A 16,176-nucleotide genomic window follows, 5' to 3' on the forward strand; every position below is an offset into this window, starting at 1 on the left:
AGAGCTGGTTCTATTTTTGTCAAATCCGCTAATCTCTTCACACATAGAATTTATATATATATATGAACAACAACAAAGAATGACAAGAACTATATATATTATGTCTGAGAGGTCAATCTTTTTACGCACATAACAAGTTTTCGATGAAATACTCGACCATTTTGCACACACACACACACACACACACACACACACACACACACACACACACACACACACACTAATCAATGCCTCCAATGTGAATATGCTCTGTGTGTTGGAGGAGAAGGAGGAGGAGGAGAGACAATTTTTCCTCCATACCTCCGATAATGCCCTTAATACACACACACACACACACACACACACACTAATCAATGCCTCCGATGTGACTATGCTCTGTGGGTCGGAGGAGGAGGAGGAGGTGGAGAGACAATTTTTCCTCCATGCCTCCATACCTCCAAAATGCCCCTAATAGAAAGACTAATGGTAATAACTATATGGCAGTCTCTCTCTCTCTCTCTCTCTCTCTCTCTCTCTCTCTCTCTCTCTCTCGGCCGTCTCGCTGCCATGACCGAGCGATAAAAATAATAATAATAATAATAATAATAATAATAATAATAAAATACATATAAATAACCTTGAGCTATTAACTTTAGGCTAGAAAACAGAGCGACGGTAAATATATCGTCACCAAAAAAAAAGATAAAAAAAAAAAAAAATAAATAAATAAATAAAAAATAAAAAACAGGTCTGGGGTTGGGAAAAACACATGTCGCGTATATGACAATTACATATACCTGAAATTGACCTCTCTTGACCTCTCTTAACGTTCATCTTTCTCAGGAGCAACGATTACCATTTTTTTTTTAATTTCCTTCACTTTTTTTCATGCCCTTGAGTTGCTTCCTTTCCCGTAAAAAAATAATAATAATAATAAAAAAAAATCAGGGTTCGGTAATGCCGCTCAGAGCTTAGAGGTGACGTTGGGCGGCCTCCTCACCCCATACAAGCCATAGGGTGTCCTGTTCTTGAAGGTATCGAGGAAGGTCTTGGTCTGGGCGTATAGCTGCGGAAATCCGTCTGTGGAGCGAAGAGTGTCAGGTGCTGGTGGTGGAGTGTGTGTGTGTGTGTGTGTGAGTGTGAGGAAGACAGGAGGGACTAGAGAAGAAAAGGGAAAAATGTGTGTGTGTGTGTGTGTGAGGAAGACAGGAGGGACTAGAGAAGAAAAGGAAAAAAAGAAAGGAAGAGAGAAATGAAAAGAAGAAAGAAAGGAAATTGGAAGGTATGTGTTTGTTTGTGTGTGTGTGTGTGTGTGTGTGTTCATGCTCCGGAAAGGTTGAGAGTGCCACCAAACCACCACCACCACCACCACCACCACCACTACCACCACCACCACAGCCACCACCACCACCAGGGAAATGGACGATGCAAGGAAAGTGGATAAATGAAGATGGGAATTGAATGAAAGGAAGAGGAGATAGGAAGAGGAAGAGGAAGAGGAGGAGGAGGAGGAAGATTTAGAAGAGGCATGCATGAGAAAAATCACTCACAGAAAAAAAACAAAAAATAAAAACAGAGAGAGAAGAAGCAGATAGAAGGAAGAAGGAAGGAGAAAAGGAGGAAGGAAAAAGTAAGAAAAGGAGAAAAGAAATGAGAATGAGAGAAGGGAGCGAGGGAGGGGATGCAAGAGGGAGACCAGAGACGGTGCAGAATTCAGACCGAGTGGTAGCCAGCATCCCAGCCCAGCATACCCTTGCCCTTGCCATAGAGCCCATAGACCGTATTCTGTTGCTGGGCTTCAAGGTAATAGGCATAGTTGTTCATGGAGCCAGCCCTGTTACCTGCGAAGGAAGGAAGAGCGACCCTTTTAACTGCGTCCTGCCCCACCATGCATGCTGTTAGTGGGGTCCTGCGGGATACTTAAGGATGTGAGTGAAGGATATGGAGCGAGGGAGAGCGATTTGGGTAAGAGGAGAAATTGAAGCATCCTATAAGTGGAGTCCTGCAGGGATGTGAGTGAAGGATATGGTACGAGGGAGAGCGATTTAGGGAAGAGGTAGATTATTAAAGGAGAAATTGAGGGAAAATGAAGCTAGATGTGAATTATAAGTTAGAATTTTGCAAGATACTTAAGCAATAGATATGAATGAGGGTAAATTTAGGAGTAATGAAAGTTGGGGGTAACTTATAAGTGTGAGAGTAATTAGAAGGAAATGAAGGTAAATGAAACTAGATGTGAATTATAAGTTAGAATTTTGCAAGGTACTTTAGCAATAGATATGAATGAGGGTAAATTTAGGAGTGAATAAGCATAAGTAATTAAAACTGCATGGAGGTAACTTATAAGTGTAAGAGTAATTAGAAGGAAATGAAGGTAAATGAAACTAGATGTGAATTATAAGTAGAATTTTTTGGAAGGTACTTAAGCAATAGATATAAATGAGGGATAAGTGAGGGAGTGAATAAGTATAATTAATGAAAGCTGGAGGTATTTATAAGTGTGAGAGCAATTAAAGTTAGAAGTAAATTATAAGTAAGTCGGAGAAATTTGAGAATAGGGAATAGGGGAAAGAATAAGAAAATAAGGAGAAACTTGAGGAAAAGGAGAAATGAAGGAGAGGAATAATTGGAGAAAGACTTGAACGGAAGACTTAAGAGGAAATAAAGAGAGAAGAGGAAATAGGAAACTGAGAGAAAAAAGGAGAGAGAGAGAGAAGAGGAAATAGGAAACTGAGGAAAAAGGAGAGAGAGAGAAGAGGAAAAAAGGTGTGAGAGAGAGAGAGAGAGAGAGAGAGAGAGAGAGAGAGAGAGAGAGAGAGAGAGAGAGAGAGAGAGAGAGAGAGAGAGAGAGAGAGAGAGAGAGAAAAAGAGAAAGAGAGAGAGAAACGGAAAACTTGAAAACTGAAAAAAAAGGAAAATGAGGAAAAATAAGAGAAATTATTGAAACAGAAACTTGAAAACAGGAAAAAATGAGAAAATGAGGAAAAAAATAACAAAAAAAAAAGAATTATGAAAACAGGAAAAAAAAATAAAGAAAATGAGGAAAAAAATGATGAATTATGAAAACAGAAAACTTAAAAATGAAAAAAAGAGGAAAATGAAAAAAAATCAAAAAGAAGAAATTATAAAAACAGAAACTTGAAAACAGGAAAAAATTAGAAAAATAAAGAAAATGAGGAAAAAAAAGATGAATTATGAAAACAGAAAACTTAAAAATGAAAAAAAGAGGAAAATGAAAAAAAATAAAAAAAGAAGAAATTATAAAAACAGAAACTTGAAAACAGGAAAAAATCAGAAAAATAAAGAAAATGAGGAAAAAAAAGATGAATTATGAAAACAGAAAACTTAAAAATGAAAAAAAAGAGGAAAATGAAAAAAAAAAGAAAAGAAAAAGAAATTATAAAAGCAGAAAATTTGGAGGAAAAAAACAACTTGGAAAAAAACAAAAAAATGCAGAGAAGAAAAAACCAGGAAAAAGATATCTAACAAAACCACTAGATTAAATTTCCCCTCTATCATAAAATCTACCCACTAGCAAGTGCGTCTAAATAACACAAAGGCGCTGGTGAACTACCCCAGGCATGCAACACTAACCGCAACACTAGACAGCTTGAGTGTGTTGCCTACGGGTGGTACAGTGCTAGGATATCAACACTATCATGCAACACAAATTATCAAAACTACTCCTGTACACTATGCAAGCTAACTATTTCCTATGTAACTATTTGAGGGCTTGTAGGGCTTTGGTAGAGGTTGTTGTGTTAGTGTTTCCATGGGTAGTGTTACGAGCATAGTGATAGTTTGACAAGGCTTTGGTAGAGGTTGTTGTGTTAGTATTTCCATGGGTAGCGTTACGAGCATAGTGATAGTTTGACGAGGCTTTGGTAGTGGTTGTTGTGTTAGTATTTCCATGGGTAGTGTTATGAGCCTAGTGATAGTTTGACAAGGCTTTGGTAGAGGTTGTTGTGTTAGTATTTCCATGGGTAGTGTTATGAGCCTAGTGATAGTTTGACAAGGCTTTGGTAGAGGTTGTTGTGTTAGTGTTTCCATGGGTAGTGTTACGAGCATAGTGATAGTTTGACGAGGCTTTGGTAGAGGAGGTTGTTGTGTTAGTATTTCCATGGGTAGTGTTACGAGCATAGTGATAGTTTGACAAGGCTTTGGTAGAGGAGGTTGTTGTGTTAGTGTTTCCATGGGTAGTGTTACGAGCATAGTGATAGTTTGACAAGGCTTTGTTAGAGGTTGTTGTGTTAGTATTTCCATGGGTAGTGTTACGAGCATGGTGATAGTTTGACAAGGCTTTGGTAGAGGTTGTTGTGTTAGTGTTTCCATGGGTAGTGTTACGAGCATAGTGATAGTTTGACAAGGCTTTGGTAGAGGTTGTTGTGTTAGTATTTCCATGGGTAGTGTTACGAGCATAGTGATAGTTTGACAAGGCTTTGGTAGAGGTTGTTGTGTTAGTATTTCCATGGGTAGTGTTACGAGCATAGTGATAGTTTGACAAGGCTTTGGTAGAGGTTGTTGTGTTAGTATTTCCATGGGTAGTGTTACGAGCATAGTGATAGTTTGACGAGGCTTTGGTAGAGGTTGTTGTGTTAGTATTTCCATGGGTAGTGTTACGAGCATAGTGATAGTTTGACAAGGCTTTGGTAGAGGAGGTTGTTGTGTTTGTGTTTCCATCCTTTTCTCTCCATTTCCACAATCTCCCCATACCTTCCCTCCCCTTTTCATATCTTTCCTCTCTCACCCTCTTCCTCCTCCCCTTCCAGATCTTCCCTCTCCCCTTCCCTCACACTTCCATATCAAGCCTCTCCCTTCCTCTTCCCTCTCCCCTACCTTCCCCCCACCTTCTCCCTCCCTCCCCACACTTACCTAAATGCCTCGCCATGAAGTTAAGCATTAATCTGTTGTTGATGTCCATGGCGGTGTGAGGGTCAAGCGGCGAGTACACACCCACGAAGGCACGGCCGATGTTACCCACCAAGAATGGGGTGTCGCATTGGTTCTGATGCACGGTGCCCCTGGGGAAGACGAAGGGAGGGGTGTGAGGGGTGACGGAGAGGAAGGGTGAGGTGATGAGGGAGGAGAAGGAAAAAGGAAGAACAGAATGAGAGAGAGGGAAGAAGGAAAAAGTAAGGAGTGGAGAGAAAGAAGGAGAATGGAAGAAAGAAGAGGAGAGGAGGAAATAAGAATCAGAGAAGGGAGTGATGGAGAAGGGATGAAGGGAAGGGAAGGAAAAAGGAAGAACAAAGAATGAGAGAGAAGGAAGAAAGAAAAAGAAGAATGATTGAACGAAGAAGACGAGAGGAGGAAATAAGAATGAGAGAAGGAAAGATGGGAGAAGGGAGTGAAGGAAGGGATGCAAGGGAAACACAGGGGCAGAAGTTAGACTCTCCTTCCTCTCATTCTTGGTTCGTCCTTCCTTTTCCTTATGTTGGGTTTGCAATGTTCTCCTTCTGTGCGTGGGGGGGCATACAGGGGTAGGCTAAGTGTGTATGGGGGAAAGGGGTAATTAAGTTAGGCATGTGAAGGGGTAGAGGGGTGGAATAGGCTAGGTGTCTGTGAGGGGGTAGAGTGTGTGTGCAGAAGACAGACTCTCCCCTTCCCCTCCCCCTGGCTCACTTAATGGTCACAAAGGGGCATACAGGGGTGGGTCAAGTGTGTATGGGGGAAAGGGGTAATTAAGTTAGGTGTGTGAAGGGATAGAGGGGTAGAATAGGTGTCTGTGAGGGGGTACAGTGTGTGTTCAGAAGACAGACTCTACCCTTCCCTCCCCCACTCACTTAATGGTCACAAAGGTGGTGCTCTCGGAAGGAAGGGAACTCATGGCTTGGAGGTTAGCGTCAGACTGGAAGGCTTCGGTGGAGATACAGATGAGAGGCTGAGTCACGCTCGCACACACGGATGTCACCTCGTCCTTGATCGGGAACATCCACGGGTCCAGCGACACTCCGATTCTGGGGGTGTGGAGATCGGTGATGAGGGTGGTTTGGGGTGCGGAGATATCGGGAAGAGGGTGATGAACGGGGGGATTTAGGGGGGAATTTGGGGAAGAAAAGGGTGGACCGAGGGGGGAGTGGAGGGAGATAGAGTGGAAATGTGGGAAATGGATGTATGGGGTGCATAAATAAATAAAATAAAATAAAATGAGAAACTAAAAGAAGGAAAAAAATACAAGAAATTAAAACTAAAAACAATAATAAACAATAAAATGAAAAAAAGAAAAATATACCAAAAAAAAAAAATACGGAAAAAAATGGAAACAAAAAATGAAAATACAGAAAAAAAACGGAAAATGAAAAACAAAAACAAAAAAATACAGAAAAAAAGCAAATCCAAAAAACCTAAAAGGAAAACTGATAAAAAATGAAGGAAAAATAAATAAATAAAACAAAAAACACATCCACCATCCACGTACTTGAACCTGTTGTCGCGGGCGAGTGTGGTGATGGCCGTGACCCCCCCGAACGAATGACCGCTCATGACGGGGGCGGAGAGGTCAAGGCTGCCGCTGAACTGCTTGAGGTCCAGCGAGGAGTCGAGGTCATTGGTCACCTGCCCCTCGTTAAGTCTGTATAGGGCGTCGAGTGCTCGGATACTCTCTTGCACACGCACCTGGATCTATGGGGAGAGGAAGAGGGTGAGGAGAGGAGGGAGAAGAGGGGAGAGAGGGAGTTATACAGGAGAGGAAGGTGAAGAGGGGAGAGGGGAGTAAATGGGGGAAGAGAAAGAGTTACAGGGGAGGAGAAGATGAAGGGGAAGAGGGGAGAGTAGAGGAGGGGAGAGAGGGAATTACAGAGGGTGAGGTGATAGGGGGGAGGAGATGAAGGAGAAGAGGGGAGAGGGGAGTAAAGGGGGAAGGGAGGGAGTTACAGAGGGTGAGAAAAAAAAAAACAATAATAATAATAAGAAGAAGAAAAAGGATTGAAAGAAGAAAAAGAAGAAAAAAGAAAACAATAATAATAATAATAATAATAATAATAATAAGAAGAAGAAGAAGAAGAAGAAGAAGAAGAAGAAGAAGAAGAAGAAAAGAAGAAGAAAAGAAGAAGACAAGAAGAAGGAGAAGAAAAAAAAAAGGAAAAATTAGAGAAATAAAAATCTATCCCACCCCATACTTACCGCCCCCACCGCCCCCCCCCACCCCACACACACCTGTCGATTCCGCAGCTCATACTCCTTGGTCTCCGGCGGCAGGGACTGGAAGAGGATGTGCTCGCGCCTCCCCTCCTCGCTCAGGGTGAAGCTGCCGCACGCTGACCCGTCCCTGGAACACACAAACACACGCACACACACTGAAATATGCATCGTCGTCACCGTCGTTTTTGTTGTTGTTGTTGTTGTTGTTTTTGTCGCTGTTATTTTGATCTACCTCTTATTCTCCCTTCCTGTATCTCCCTTTTTATCTCCCTTATCCTCCTGCATTATCTCCCTTTTCTATCTCTCTTCTAACCTTACCTTATTGCCTCTTTCCTCCCTCAATCTCTCCCTTTTTGCCTCCCTTTCCTCCCTTTCTGACCATCCCTCCAACATTATCTCCCTTCTTCCTCCCTCAGTATCTCCCTTTACCTCCCTTAGTCCCTCTGTTATCTCCCTTTTCATCTCCCTTATCCTCCTACATTAGCTCCCTTTTTACCTATATAATTCCCCTCTTCTTCCTCCCTATCATCCTCCCCACCCCTTTCAAATTATCTCCCCTCTCCCCTTCCTCTCCCATCTCTACTCCCCATATCTTCCTTTTCTCCCTCGTTCTAATCCCTTTTCTGCCTCTCTGTCATTCCACTCTCTTATCCACTTCTCAACCTAACCTCCCCACTCCTCCCCAGCTTCTCTTCCCCCTCCACTCCCCATATCTTCCTTTTCTCCCTCATTCTAATCCCTTTCCTGCCTCTCCATCATTCCACTTTCTTATCCACTACACAACCTGCTCTTCCGCCCCTCCCCTACTTGCTCTTCCATCCCCTCCACTCACATATGCCAATCTCTAATCCACTACTCAACCTGCTCTTCCACCCTTCCACTCACCTATGCTCCACCGCCAGGACCACAAAGCCATGGGACGCAACCTCGGTACAAACGGTGCTGTAGATCGACCGGTTAGCGCCCAGACCGTGAGAGAAGACCACCACCGGCCATTGCTGACTCTTCAACAGACCCGCCTCCCAGACCGCCGGTGTGGCAACGTTCCCTAGGGTGCGGAGAGAGGTGGAGATAAGGATCCTTCCACTTATTAATTTCCCACTTATCCATTCATCCAGGTATCTGTATATGTATAAGGTATTCACACACACACACACACAAAAAAAAAAATAGAAGGAAAGTCTGGATAATGAAGGAAAGGCTGGATAATGAAGGAAAGGCTGGATAAATGTATATATGGAGACGGGACTATTAGAGTTTAGCTTGGGCCTGGTAGACTACAAAGAGGTAAACACACACACACATACACACACACACACACACACACACACACATCCCACTCACTCATTTTCCAGTTGAAGAGCATGCTGAAGAGTGACGGTATGGACGGAGCAATGAAGGTGGCCAGGCCCTTAGTGTACTCATCCCCCAAGAACCACGGAGTCCAGTTGTGAGCCTCGGTCTGGGGGGGGGAGCGAGCGGAGTGCCAACCATCAGTAACGTGGGAGCATACTCTTAAACATGCCATTATTTACTTAAGAACATAAGAACATAAGAACGTAGGAGGAGGAGGAGAAGGAGGGATGTACAGAGGAACAGGTATGGTGAGGAGAGTTTCAGTGGGAGAGTCAAACATGGGGATAACACTACACAGGGGGGACTTACCTGTAGGCTTGTGACTTTGCATGGGTAGTACAGGCGCATGAGAGTCCCCTCCTTGCTGCGCCCCAACATGACATCCACACAGCCCACCACATGAGGCCCTGGCAACATGGATAGAATCAGAGGAACATACTTGAGAATGGCGAGAGAGGAGGAGAAATGTTGAAAAATGAAGTATGTATGAACAGCAGGGAAGAAGGAGAAGTAGAAAATGAGAAATGGGAAGATGGGAGAGATTAAATCTTGCAAAAATGGAAGTATATACGAACAGGAGGGAAGAAGAAGAAACAGAGAAATGGGAAGATGGGAGAGGAGGAGAAATGTTGAATAATGAAGCATATATGAACGGGAGGGAAGAAGGAGAAATAGAAAATGAGAAATAGGAAGGTAGGAGAGACATAAATATTGCAAAAATGAAGTATATACGAACACAGGAAACTACATAAAAGAAAAGAAGAAAGAGAGAAATGGGAGAGAGATATAAACACTGAAAACATTAAGTATATGAAGAGGAGGAACTTGATAAAGGAAAACAAGAAACAGAGAGCCGGGAGAGACATAAATCTTGCAAAAATGAAGTATATACGAACAGGGGAAACTAGATAAAAGAAAAGAAGAAAGAGAGAGGAAGGAGAGAGGCATAAATTCTGCAAAAATTAAGTATATATGAAGAGGAGGAGCTTGACACTCCTCTTGAGATAACGACGCAACAGGTAAAAACACACACACACACACACACACACCTTGAGGGATGGGCGTGTGGTTGGTGAAGCGAGAGGCGTGACGCGCTGCCATAGTGATGAAGGCAGAGTGGCGTACAGTTGTCAGCATCGACCGTCACCTACGTCTCTGTGTGGAAAAGCCGCGATGATAATAATTGATAATGATTGATGATAATGATAAAAGAATGTTGATATTGGTTAACCCCTTGGCTGTGGATTTCCTACAAGAAGACATCACCAAGCTACAGGAATGGAACAAAAAGTGGTTGCTACAATTCAGTGCGGAAAAATATTAAGTCATGTACCTTGGGAGGGATATCCAGCACACCAATACCACATGGGAAACACTCCACTATCCACCACAGGGGCAGAGAAAGACCTGGGAGTGTATGTTACCAGGCTACCAGTGAAGGGATATTCAGCACACCAATACCACATGGGAAACACTCCACTATCCACCATAGAGGCAGAGAAAGACCTGGGAGTGTATGTTACCAGGCTACCAGTGAAGGGATATTCAGCACACCAATACCACATGGGAAACACTCCACTATCCACCATAGAGGCAGAGAAAGACCTAGGAGTGTATGTTACCAGGCTACAAGTGAAATCTGTGCCAATCGTAGCAGAAGGGTTAACTCTTGCATAAGGGATTTGGATAGAATAGGGATGAAAGAATGAAGGTACTGGTTAACTCTTGCATAAGAGATTTGGGTAGAATAGGGATGAATGAATGAAGGTGTTGGTTAACTCTTGCATAAGGGATTTGGATAGAATAGGGATGAAAGAATGAAGGTGTTGGTTAACTCTTGCATAAGGGATTTGGATAGAATACGGATGAAAGAATGAAGGCGCTGGTTAACTCTTGCATAATGGATTAGGATAGGATATGGATGAAAGAATGAAGGTGCTGGTTAACTCTTGCATAAGGGATTAGGATAGGATATGGACAAAAGAATGAAGGTGCTGGTTAACTCTTGCATAATGGATTTGGGTAGAATAGGGATGAAAGAATGAAGGTGCTGGTTAACTCTTGCATAAGGGATTTGGATAGAATGGGAATGAGCAAAAGTGGAAAGGAATTGTTGTTGATATTGTTGTTGTCAGTGTTGCTTGTTGTTTCATGACCATATCACACACACACACACACACACACACACACACACACACACACACACACACACACACACTCAGCCCCAATCTGCCATTCAGCTATCAGGGAGGTCAGGCAAAGTTCACCGCCTTGAGTCCAGGGTGTGAGGCAACAAGACAAAGAAGTGTGTGTGTGCGTGTGTGTGTGTGTGTGTGTGTGTGTGTGTGATAGGGCCATGCACCAACAAACACCACTGACAGCAACAACAGTAACAACAATGACTTGCTACTCTTCCTCATCCCTATGCTATCCAAACCCCTTATGCAAGAGTTAACCAGCATCTTCATTCTTTCATCCCTATGCTATCCAAATCCCTTATGCAAGAGTTAACCAGCACCTTCATTCTTTCATCCCTATGCTATCCAAATCCCTTATGCAAGAGTTAACCAGCACCTTCATTCTTTTATCCCTATTCTATCCAAATCCCTTATGCAAGAGTTAACCAGCACCTTCATTCTTTCATCCCTATGCTATCCAAATCCCTTATGCAAGAGTTAACCAGCACCTTCATTCTTTCATCCCTATGCTATCCAAATCCCTTATGCAAGAGTTAACCAGCACCTTCATTTTTTCATCCCTATGCTATCCAAATCCCTTATGCAAGAGTTAACCAGCACCTTCATTCTTTCATCCCTATGCTATCCAAATCCCTTATGCAAGAGTTAACCAGCACCTTCATTCTTTCATCCCTATGCTATCCAAATCCCTTATGCAAGAGTTAACCAGCACCTTCATTCTTTTATCCCTATGCTATCCAAATCCCTTATACAAGAGTTAACCAGCACCTTCATTCTTTCATCCCTATACTATCCAAATCCCTTATGCAAGAGTTAACCAGCACCTTCATTCTTTCATCCCTATACTGTCCAAATCCCTTATGCAAGAGTTAACCAGCACCTTCATTCTCTCATCCCTATGCTATCCAAATCCCTTATGCAAGAGTTAACCAGCACCTCCATTCTTTCATCCTTATGCTATCCAAATCCCTTATGCAAGAGTTAACCAGCACCTTCATTCTTTCATCCCTATGCTATCCAAATCCCTTATGCAAGAGTTAACCAGCACCTTCATTCTTTCATCCCTATGCTATCCAAATCCTTTATGCAAGAGTTAACCAGCACCTTCATTCTTTCATCCATACTCTATCCAAATTCCTAATGCAAGAGTTAACCAGTATCTTCATTCTTTCATCCCTATGCTATCCAAATCCCTTATGCAAGAGTTAACCAGCACCTTCATTCTTTCATCCCTATGCTATCCAAATCCCTTATGCAAGAGTTAACCAGCACCTTCATTCTTTCATCCCTATGCTATCCAAATCCCTTATGCAAGAGTTAACCAGCACCTTCATTTTTTCATCCGTATTCTATCCAGATCCCTTATGCAAGAGTTAACCAGCACCTTCATTCTCTCATCCCTATGCTATCCAAATCCCTTATGCAAGAGTTAACCAGCATCTTCATTCTCTCATCCATACTCTATCTAAATCCCCTATGCAACAGTTAACCAGTGCTTTTAAGGTTCACAGTGCAGTAGAAGGGCCAAACACCCACCAGGGTCATAAAACTACCCCTGGAAATGCCTGAAACTCCTCCGAAAACCTTGTCAAATATGAACTTGGGTGTCTGTTTAAGAATACGACCTTTTAATTTCCCTGTTTTTGTTGCCCTTGAAAAATAATAATAATATGCATAGACAAGAGTGAGTGACAGTCATGGGGTGAGTCCGAGAGTGAGTGACAGTCATGGGGTGAGTCTGAGAGTGAGTGACAGTCATGGGGTGAGTCTGAGAGTGAGTGACAGTCATGGGGTGAGTCCGAGAGTGAGTGACAGTAGTTGGATGAGTCACATATGCGAGTTATTGACGAGGGGATTATCAAGAGCTCTCCAGATGTTGTTGATGAGATTGATAACTTGGTCCTATCATGCATGGGGGGGGAGGGAGAGCTCTTAAAAATATATCAGGCAGGGACGTATGCAGGAGTGATTGAGGGAGTTTTTTTTAATATAGTAGATAGTAATAATAAGGATAAAAATAGGAATAAAGAGGAGGAGGAGGAGGAAGGGGGGAAGGAAGGGAAGAGTATGGTTAAGAGGGAAATGGGGGAGGAGGAAATGGAAGAGGGAAAGGAAGGGGAGGAAGAGGAGGAGGAAGAATGCAAGAAAGAGAAACTGAAGGAAGAAATATGAACAGGAAAAGAAAAGGAAAAGGAAAGGAATGGAAAAGAAGAGAAGAAGAAGAAGAAGAAAGAGAGAAATTAGAAGAACGAGAACAAGTAGAAGACATAAGAAAGAGGAATGAAAAGGAAAAGAATGAAAAGGAAGAAGAAAGAAAATAAAGAAGAGAAAAAGAGGAAGTAGAAGAAGAAGAAGAAAGAAAAAGAGAGAAATCAGAAGAACGAGAACAAGAAGCAGAAATAAGAAAGAGGAATGAAAGAGAAAACAAGAAGAATGAGAAGGAAGAAGAGAGAAAAGAATGAAAAGAAAGAAGATCGAAAGAATACCAAGAAGGAAGAGAAAGAGAGAAAGAATGAAGAAAAAAGAAAAAAAAAGAATGAAAGAAAATGAAGCAAGAAGAAAAAAAAGAAAAAAATAAAGAAAAAAATAGCAAGAACAGACTTTCAAAACAAAAAAAAAAAAAAAAAAAAAAAAAAAAAAGAATCAAAGAAAATTAAGCAAAAAAAAAAAAAATACAAAAAAAAAATAAAAATAGCAAGAACAGACTTTCACCTCATCAAAAAAAAAAAAAAAAAGTTATCACTCAATATGCAAGGTAATTTTCCCTTGACCCCCCCCTCCCCTCCCCCCCCCCCCACACACACACAAAAAAAAAGATATTAGATTGGAGTTATGCAAGTGCTGGGAATGAATTAGAACACACACACACACACACACACACACACACACACACATACACACACACACACACACACTGTTGAAAGTTTTGTATCTCTCTCTCTCTCTCTCTCTCTCTCTCTCTCTCTCTCTTCCAATTTCACATCTATTTTCTTCATTTTATCTCATTTTCTTCCTCCCATTTCCATCTTTATTTCATTTCTTTGTTCCTTTTAATTATTTTCTTCTTTTTCATCTCTCATTTTCCTCCTTTATCAACCTTTCTTCCCTTTGTCTTCTTTTATTCTCTCTTCCTTTTATCTCCCTCTTTCATCAACCTCTTTTTTCCTTATTCTGTGTATTATTTATTTCCCCTCTCTCTCTCTTTCCACAAACACACACACACACACACACACACACAACTAGGTAAACACATCCCGTCACCCCACCATCACCTCCCCTACACGCACCCTTATCTCTGAGGCGCCCTGGACACACCTTCCCCCCATGCCAAAGGTCAGCTGATACGAGAGACAGAGAGACAGAGAGCGACAAACAGTTTTAGGGGATCGTGTGATAGCCAGGGTGCAAAGGGCGACCTGTTAGCCATACTGCAGCCTTGGGTGAAAGAGGGAAGGGGGAAGGGAAGAGTGTGTTGAGAGGGAAATGGGGGAGGAGGAAAAGGAGGAGGAGAAGGAAGGAAGGGAAGAGTATCGTTGAGAGGGAAATGGGGGAGGAGGAAAAGGAGGAGGAGAAGAAAGGAAGGGAAGACTATGGTTGAGAGGGAAATGGGGGAGGAGGAGATGGAAGGAAGGGAAGACTATGGTTGAGAGGGAAATGGGGAAGGAAGAGATGGAGGAGGAGGAGGAGGAGGAAGAGGGAAGAGGGGAAGGAAGGGAAGAGTGTGTTGAGAGGGAAGTGGGGGAGGAGGGAATGGAAGAGGGAAGGGGAGGAGGAGGAGGAAGGAAGGAGTGCATTGAGAGGGAAATGGGGAAGGGAGAGAAGGAGGAGGAGGAGGAAGAGGGAAGGGGAGAAGGAAGGGAAGAGAAGAGTATGGTTGAAAAGGAAATAGAAGAGGAGGAGGAAGGGAAGATAAGGAGGATATGGCTGAGTATGTAATGAGGAAGGAGAAAGAGGAAGAGGAGGAGGAGAAGGAAGAGAAGGAGGAGAAATAAAGATGAGGAGAAGGAGAGAAAGTAAACAGGATAGAGGTAAAAAAAAGAGAAAGGAAGAGGAAGGAAGAGGAGGAGGAGGAAGAAAACTACAAAAATGAAGAGGAAAATAAAGAAGATTGAGAGGAAAAAACATTACAAGAAAAAAAATATCGTAAAAGAAAGAAAAATGGAAGAAAAAAAGATTATAACGAAGACAGACTTAGGAAGCAGAAGACAAGAGAGTGAAGAGGAAGAAAAACGAGGAAAAACGACAAAAAAAAAAAGTCTGGTAGGTAGCCAAGTTATGATAAGGGACAGACAATGATGCAACAGTTCAAGATTAGACAGGGGATGACAAACAACATTCACTGACAGACAAACAAAAAAAAAAGACGAAAGTTATTATTACAAAGCAAATCGGGTCAAGAGAGAGAGAGAGGTGCGGACACGTGATCAGTATCGTCAGACGTCACCTAATTTTAAAGACCAGAAGGGAGGTCAGTCGGGTTCTAATGAGTGTTTCTATGGGTTAATGGTACAGAGGAAGGGTCAAACTACCACCAGGGTCATGAAACTATCCCTGGAAATGCCTAAAACTCCTATGAAAGCCTTGTCTAATATGTGTTTCTTTAGGTTCATGGTACAGAAGGGTCAGACTACCACCAGGGTCATATAACTATCCCTGGAAATGCCTACAACTCCTATGAAAGCCTTGTCTAATGAGTGTTTTTATAGGTTAATGGTACAGGGGAAGGGTCAAACTACCACCAGGGTCATAAAACTACCCCTGGAAATGCCCACAACTCCTACGAAAGCCTTGTCAAGTATGTGATTCTTTAGGTTCATGGTACAGAGGAAGGGTCAAACTACCATCAGTGTCATATAACTATCCCTGGAAATGCCCACAATGCCAAGGAAAGGAGGGAGGAAAAAGAAGGAAAGAAGGAAGAAGATGCAATAGTGTGGAAGTTTTATGAGAAGGAAGGAAGGAAGAGGAGGAGGAGGAGGAGGAAGGAAAAAATTAGGGAGTGGATGGAGGAAAAAAGTGAGAAAAAAAGGAAAAGAAGTAAGATTGAAGGTACTGGAAATGGGAAATAGAAAGTAGTAGTAGTAGTAGTAGTAGTAGTAGTAGTAGTAGTAGTAGTAGTAGTAGTAGTAGTAGTAGTAGTAGTAGTAGTAGTAGTAGTAGAATGCATACATAACCCACTTCTCAACAGGCAAGATGAGGGACACAACAAGTATAACACAGAGACACTAATCAGATATTGACACAAGTTACTATCATGCAAGGACTGAAGAGAGGGGGAAGGGGAGGGAAGAGAGGAGGGAAGGGGAGCTCAAGTGAGGGAGATTTTACATAATTTACATAGATATTCCAACCCCCCACCCCACCCACCCACCCCACCCACACACACACACACACAATGGTCTAGATGTTGTGGTATGGCCCTAAACTGATGTGAGGGAAAGGGAGGGAGAGGAGGGAGGGAGATCAAGGGAGAGAGAGAGAGAGAGGGAAACACATAATTTAC

At 42.4% G+C, this 16,176-nt stretch overlaps 1 protein-coding gene and 3 long non-coding RNA genes across 10 annotated transcripts in view; 3 read left to right on the top strand and 1 right to left on the bottom strand.

Annotated features, from left to right (window-relative positions):
• The window catches only part of LOC126983749 (uncharacterized), a 49,427-nt gene extending 44,588 nt beyond the window's left edge, over window positions 1–4,839 (top strand). The window contains exons 2-4 of one of the 3 annotated variants that reach the window (XR_007736220.1): window positions 3,732–3,800; window positions 3,939–4,007; window positions 4,290–4,839. This is a non-coding gene — a long non-coding RNA (uncharacterized LOC126983749). Of the gene's footprint in view, window positions 1–3,439; window positions 3,801–3,938; window positions 4,008–4,289 lie in introns of those variants that run through there. The other 2 variants (XR_007736219.1, XR_007736221.1) reach the window with 2 other exon arrangements.
• The window catches only part of LOC126983747 (platelet-activating factor acetylhydrolase-like), a 21,947-nt gene continuing 5,951 nt past the window's right edge, over window positions 181–16,176 (bottom strand). For 4 of the 5 annotated variants that reach the window (XM_050836822.1, XM_050836823.1, XM_050836824.1 and 1 more), the window contains 9 exons: window positions 9,525–9,630; window positions 8,785–8,882; window positions 8,464–8,581; window positions 8,005–8,167; window positions 7,135–7,246; window positions 6,398–6,600; window positions 5,763–5,936; window positions 4,852–5,000; window positions 1,265–1,820 (listed from right to left, as the gene is read on the bottom strand). In XM_050836822.1, the coding sequence (XP_050692779.1) occupies window positions 1,693–1,820; window positions 4,852–5,000; window positions 5,763–5,936; window positions 6,398–6,600; window positions 7,135–7,246; window positions 8,005–8,167; window positions 8,464–8,581; window positions 8,785–8,882; window positions 9,525–9,612 (1,233 nt within the window). In that variant the 5' untranslated portion in view covers window positions 9,613–9,630 and the 3' untranslated portion in view covers window positions 1,265–1,692. Of the gene's footprint in view, window positions 1,060–1,264; window positions 1,821–4,851; window positions 5,001–5,762; window positions 5,937–6,397; window positions 6,601–7,134; window positions 7,247–8,004; window positions 8,168–8,463; window positions 8,582–8,784; window positions 8,883–9,524; window positions 9,631–16,176 lie in introns of those variants that run through there. The other variant, XM_050836826.1, reaches the window with a different exon arrangement.
• Window positions 945–1,552, top strand: LOC126983750 (uncharacterized). Its single transcript, XR_007736222.1, has 2 exons — window positions 945–1,094; window positions 1,152–1,552. It is a non-coding gene; the product is annotated as an uncharacterized LOC126983750 (long non-coding RNA).
• Window positions 1,830–2,797, top strand: LOC126983751 (uncharacterized). The gene is made up of 2 exons (XR_007736223.1): window positions 1,830–2,198; window positions 2,354–2,797. It is a non-coding gene; the product is annotated as an uncharacterized LOC126983751 (long non-coding RNA).

This window comes from Eriocheir sinensis, chromosome 54, assembly GCF_024679095.1.
Source record: "Eriocheir sinensis breed Jianghai 21 chromosome 54, ASM2467909v1, whole genome shotgun sequence".
NCBI classification, from domain to species: domain Eukaryota; kingdom Metazoa; phylum Arthropoda; class Malacostraca; order Decapoda; family Varunidae; genus Eriocheir; species Eriocheir sinensis.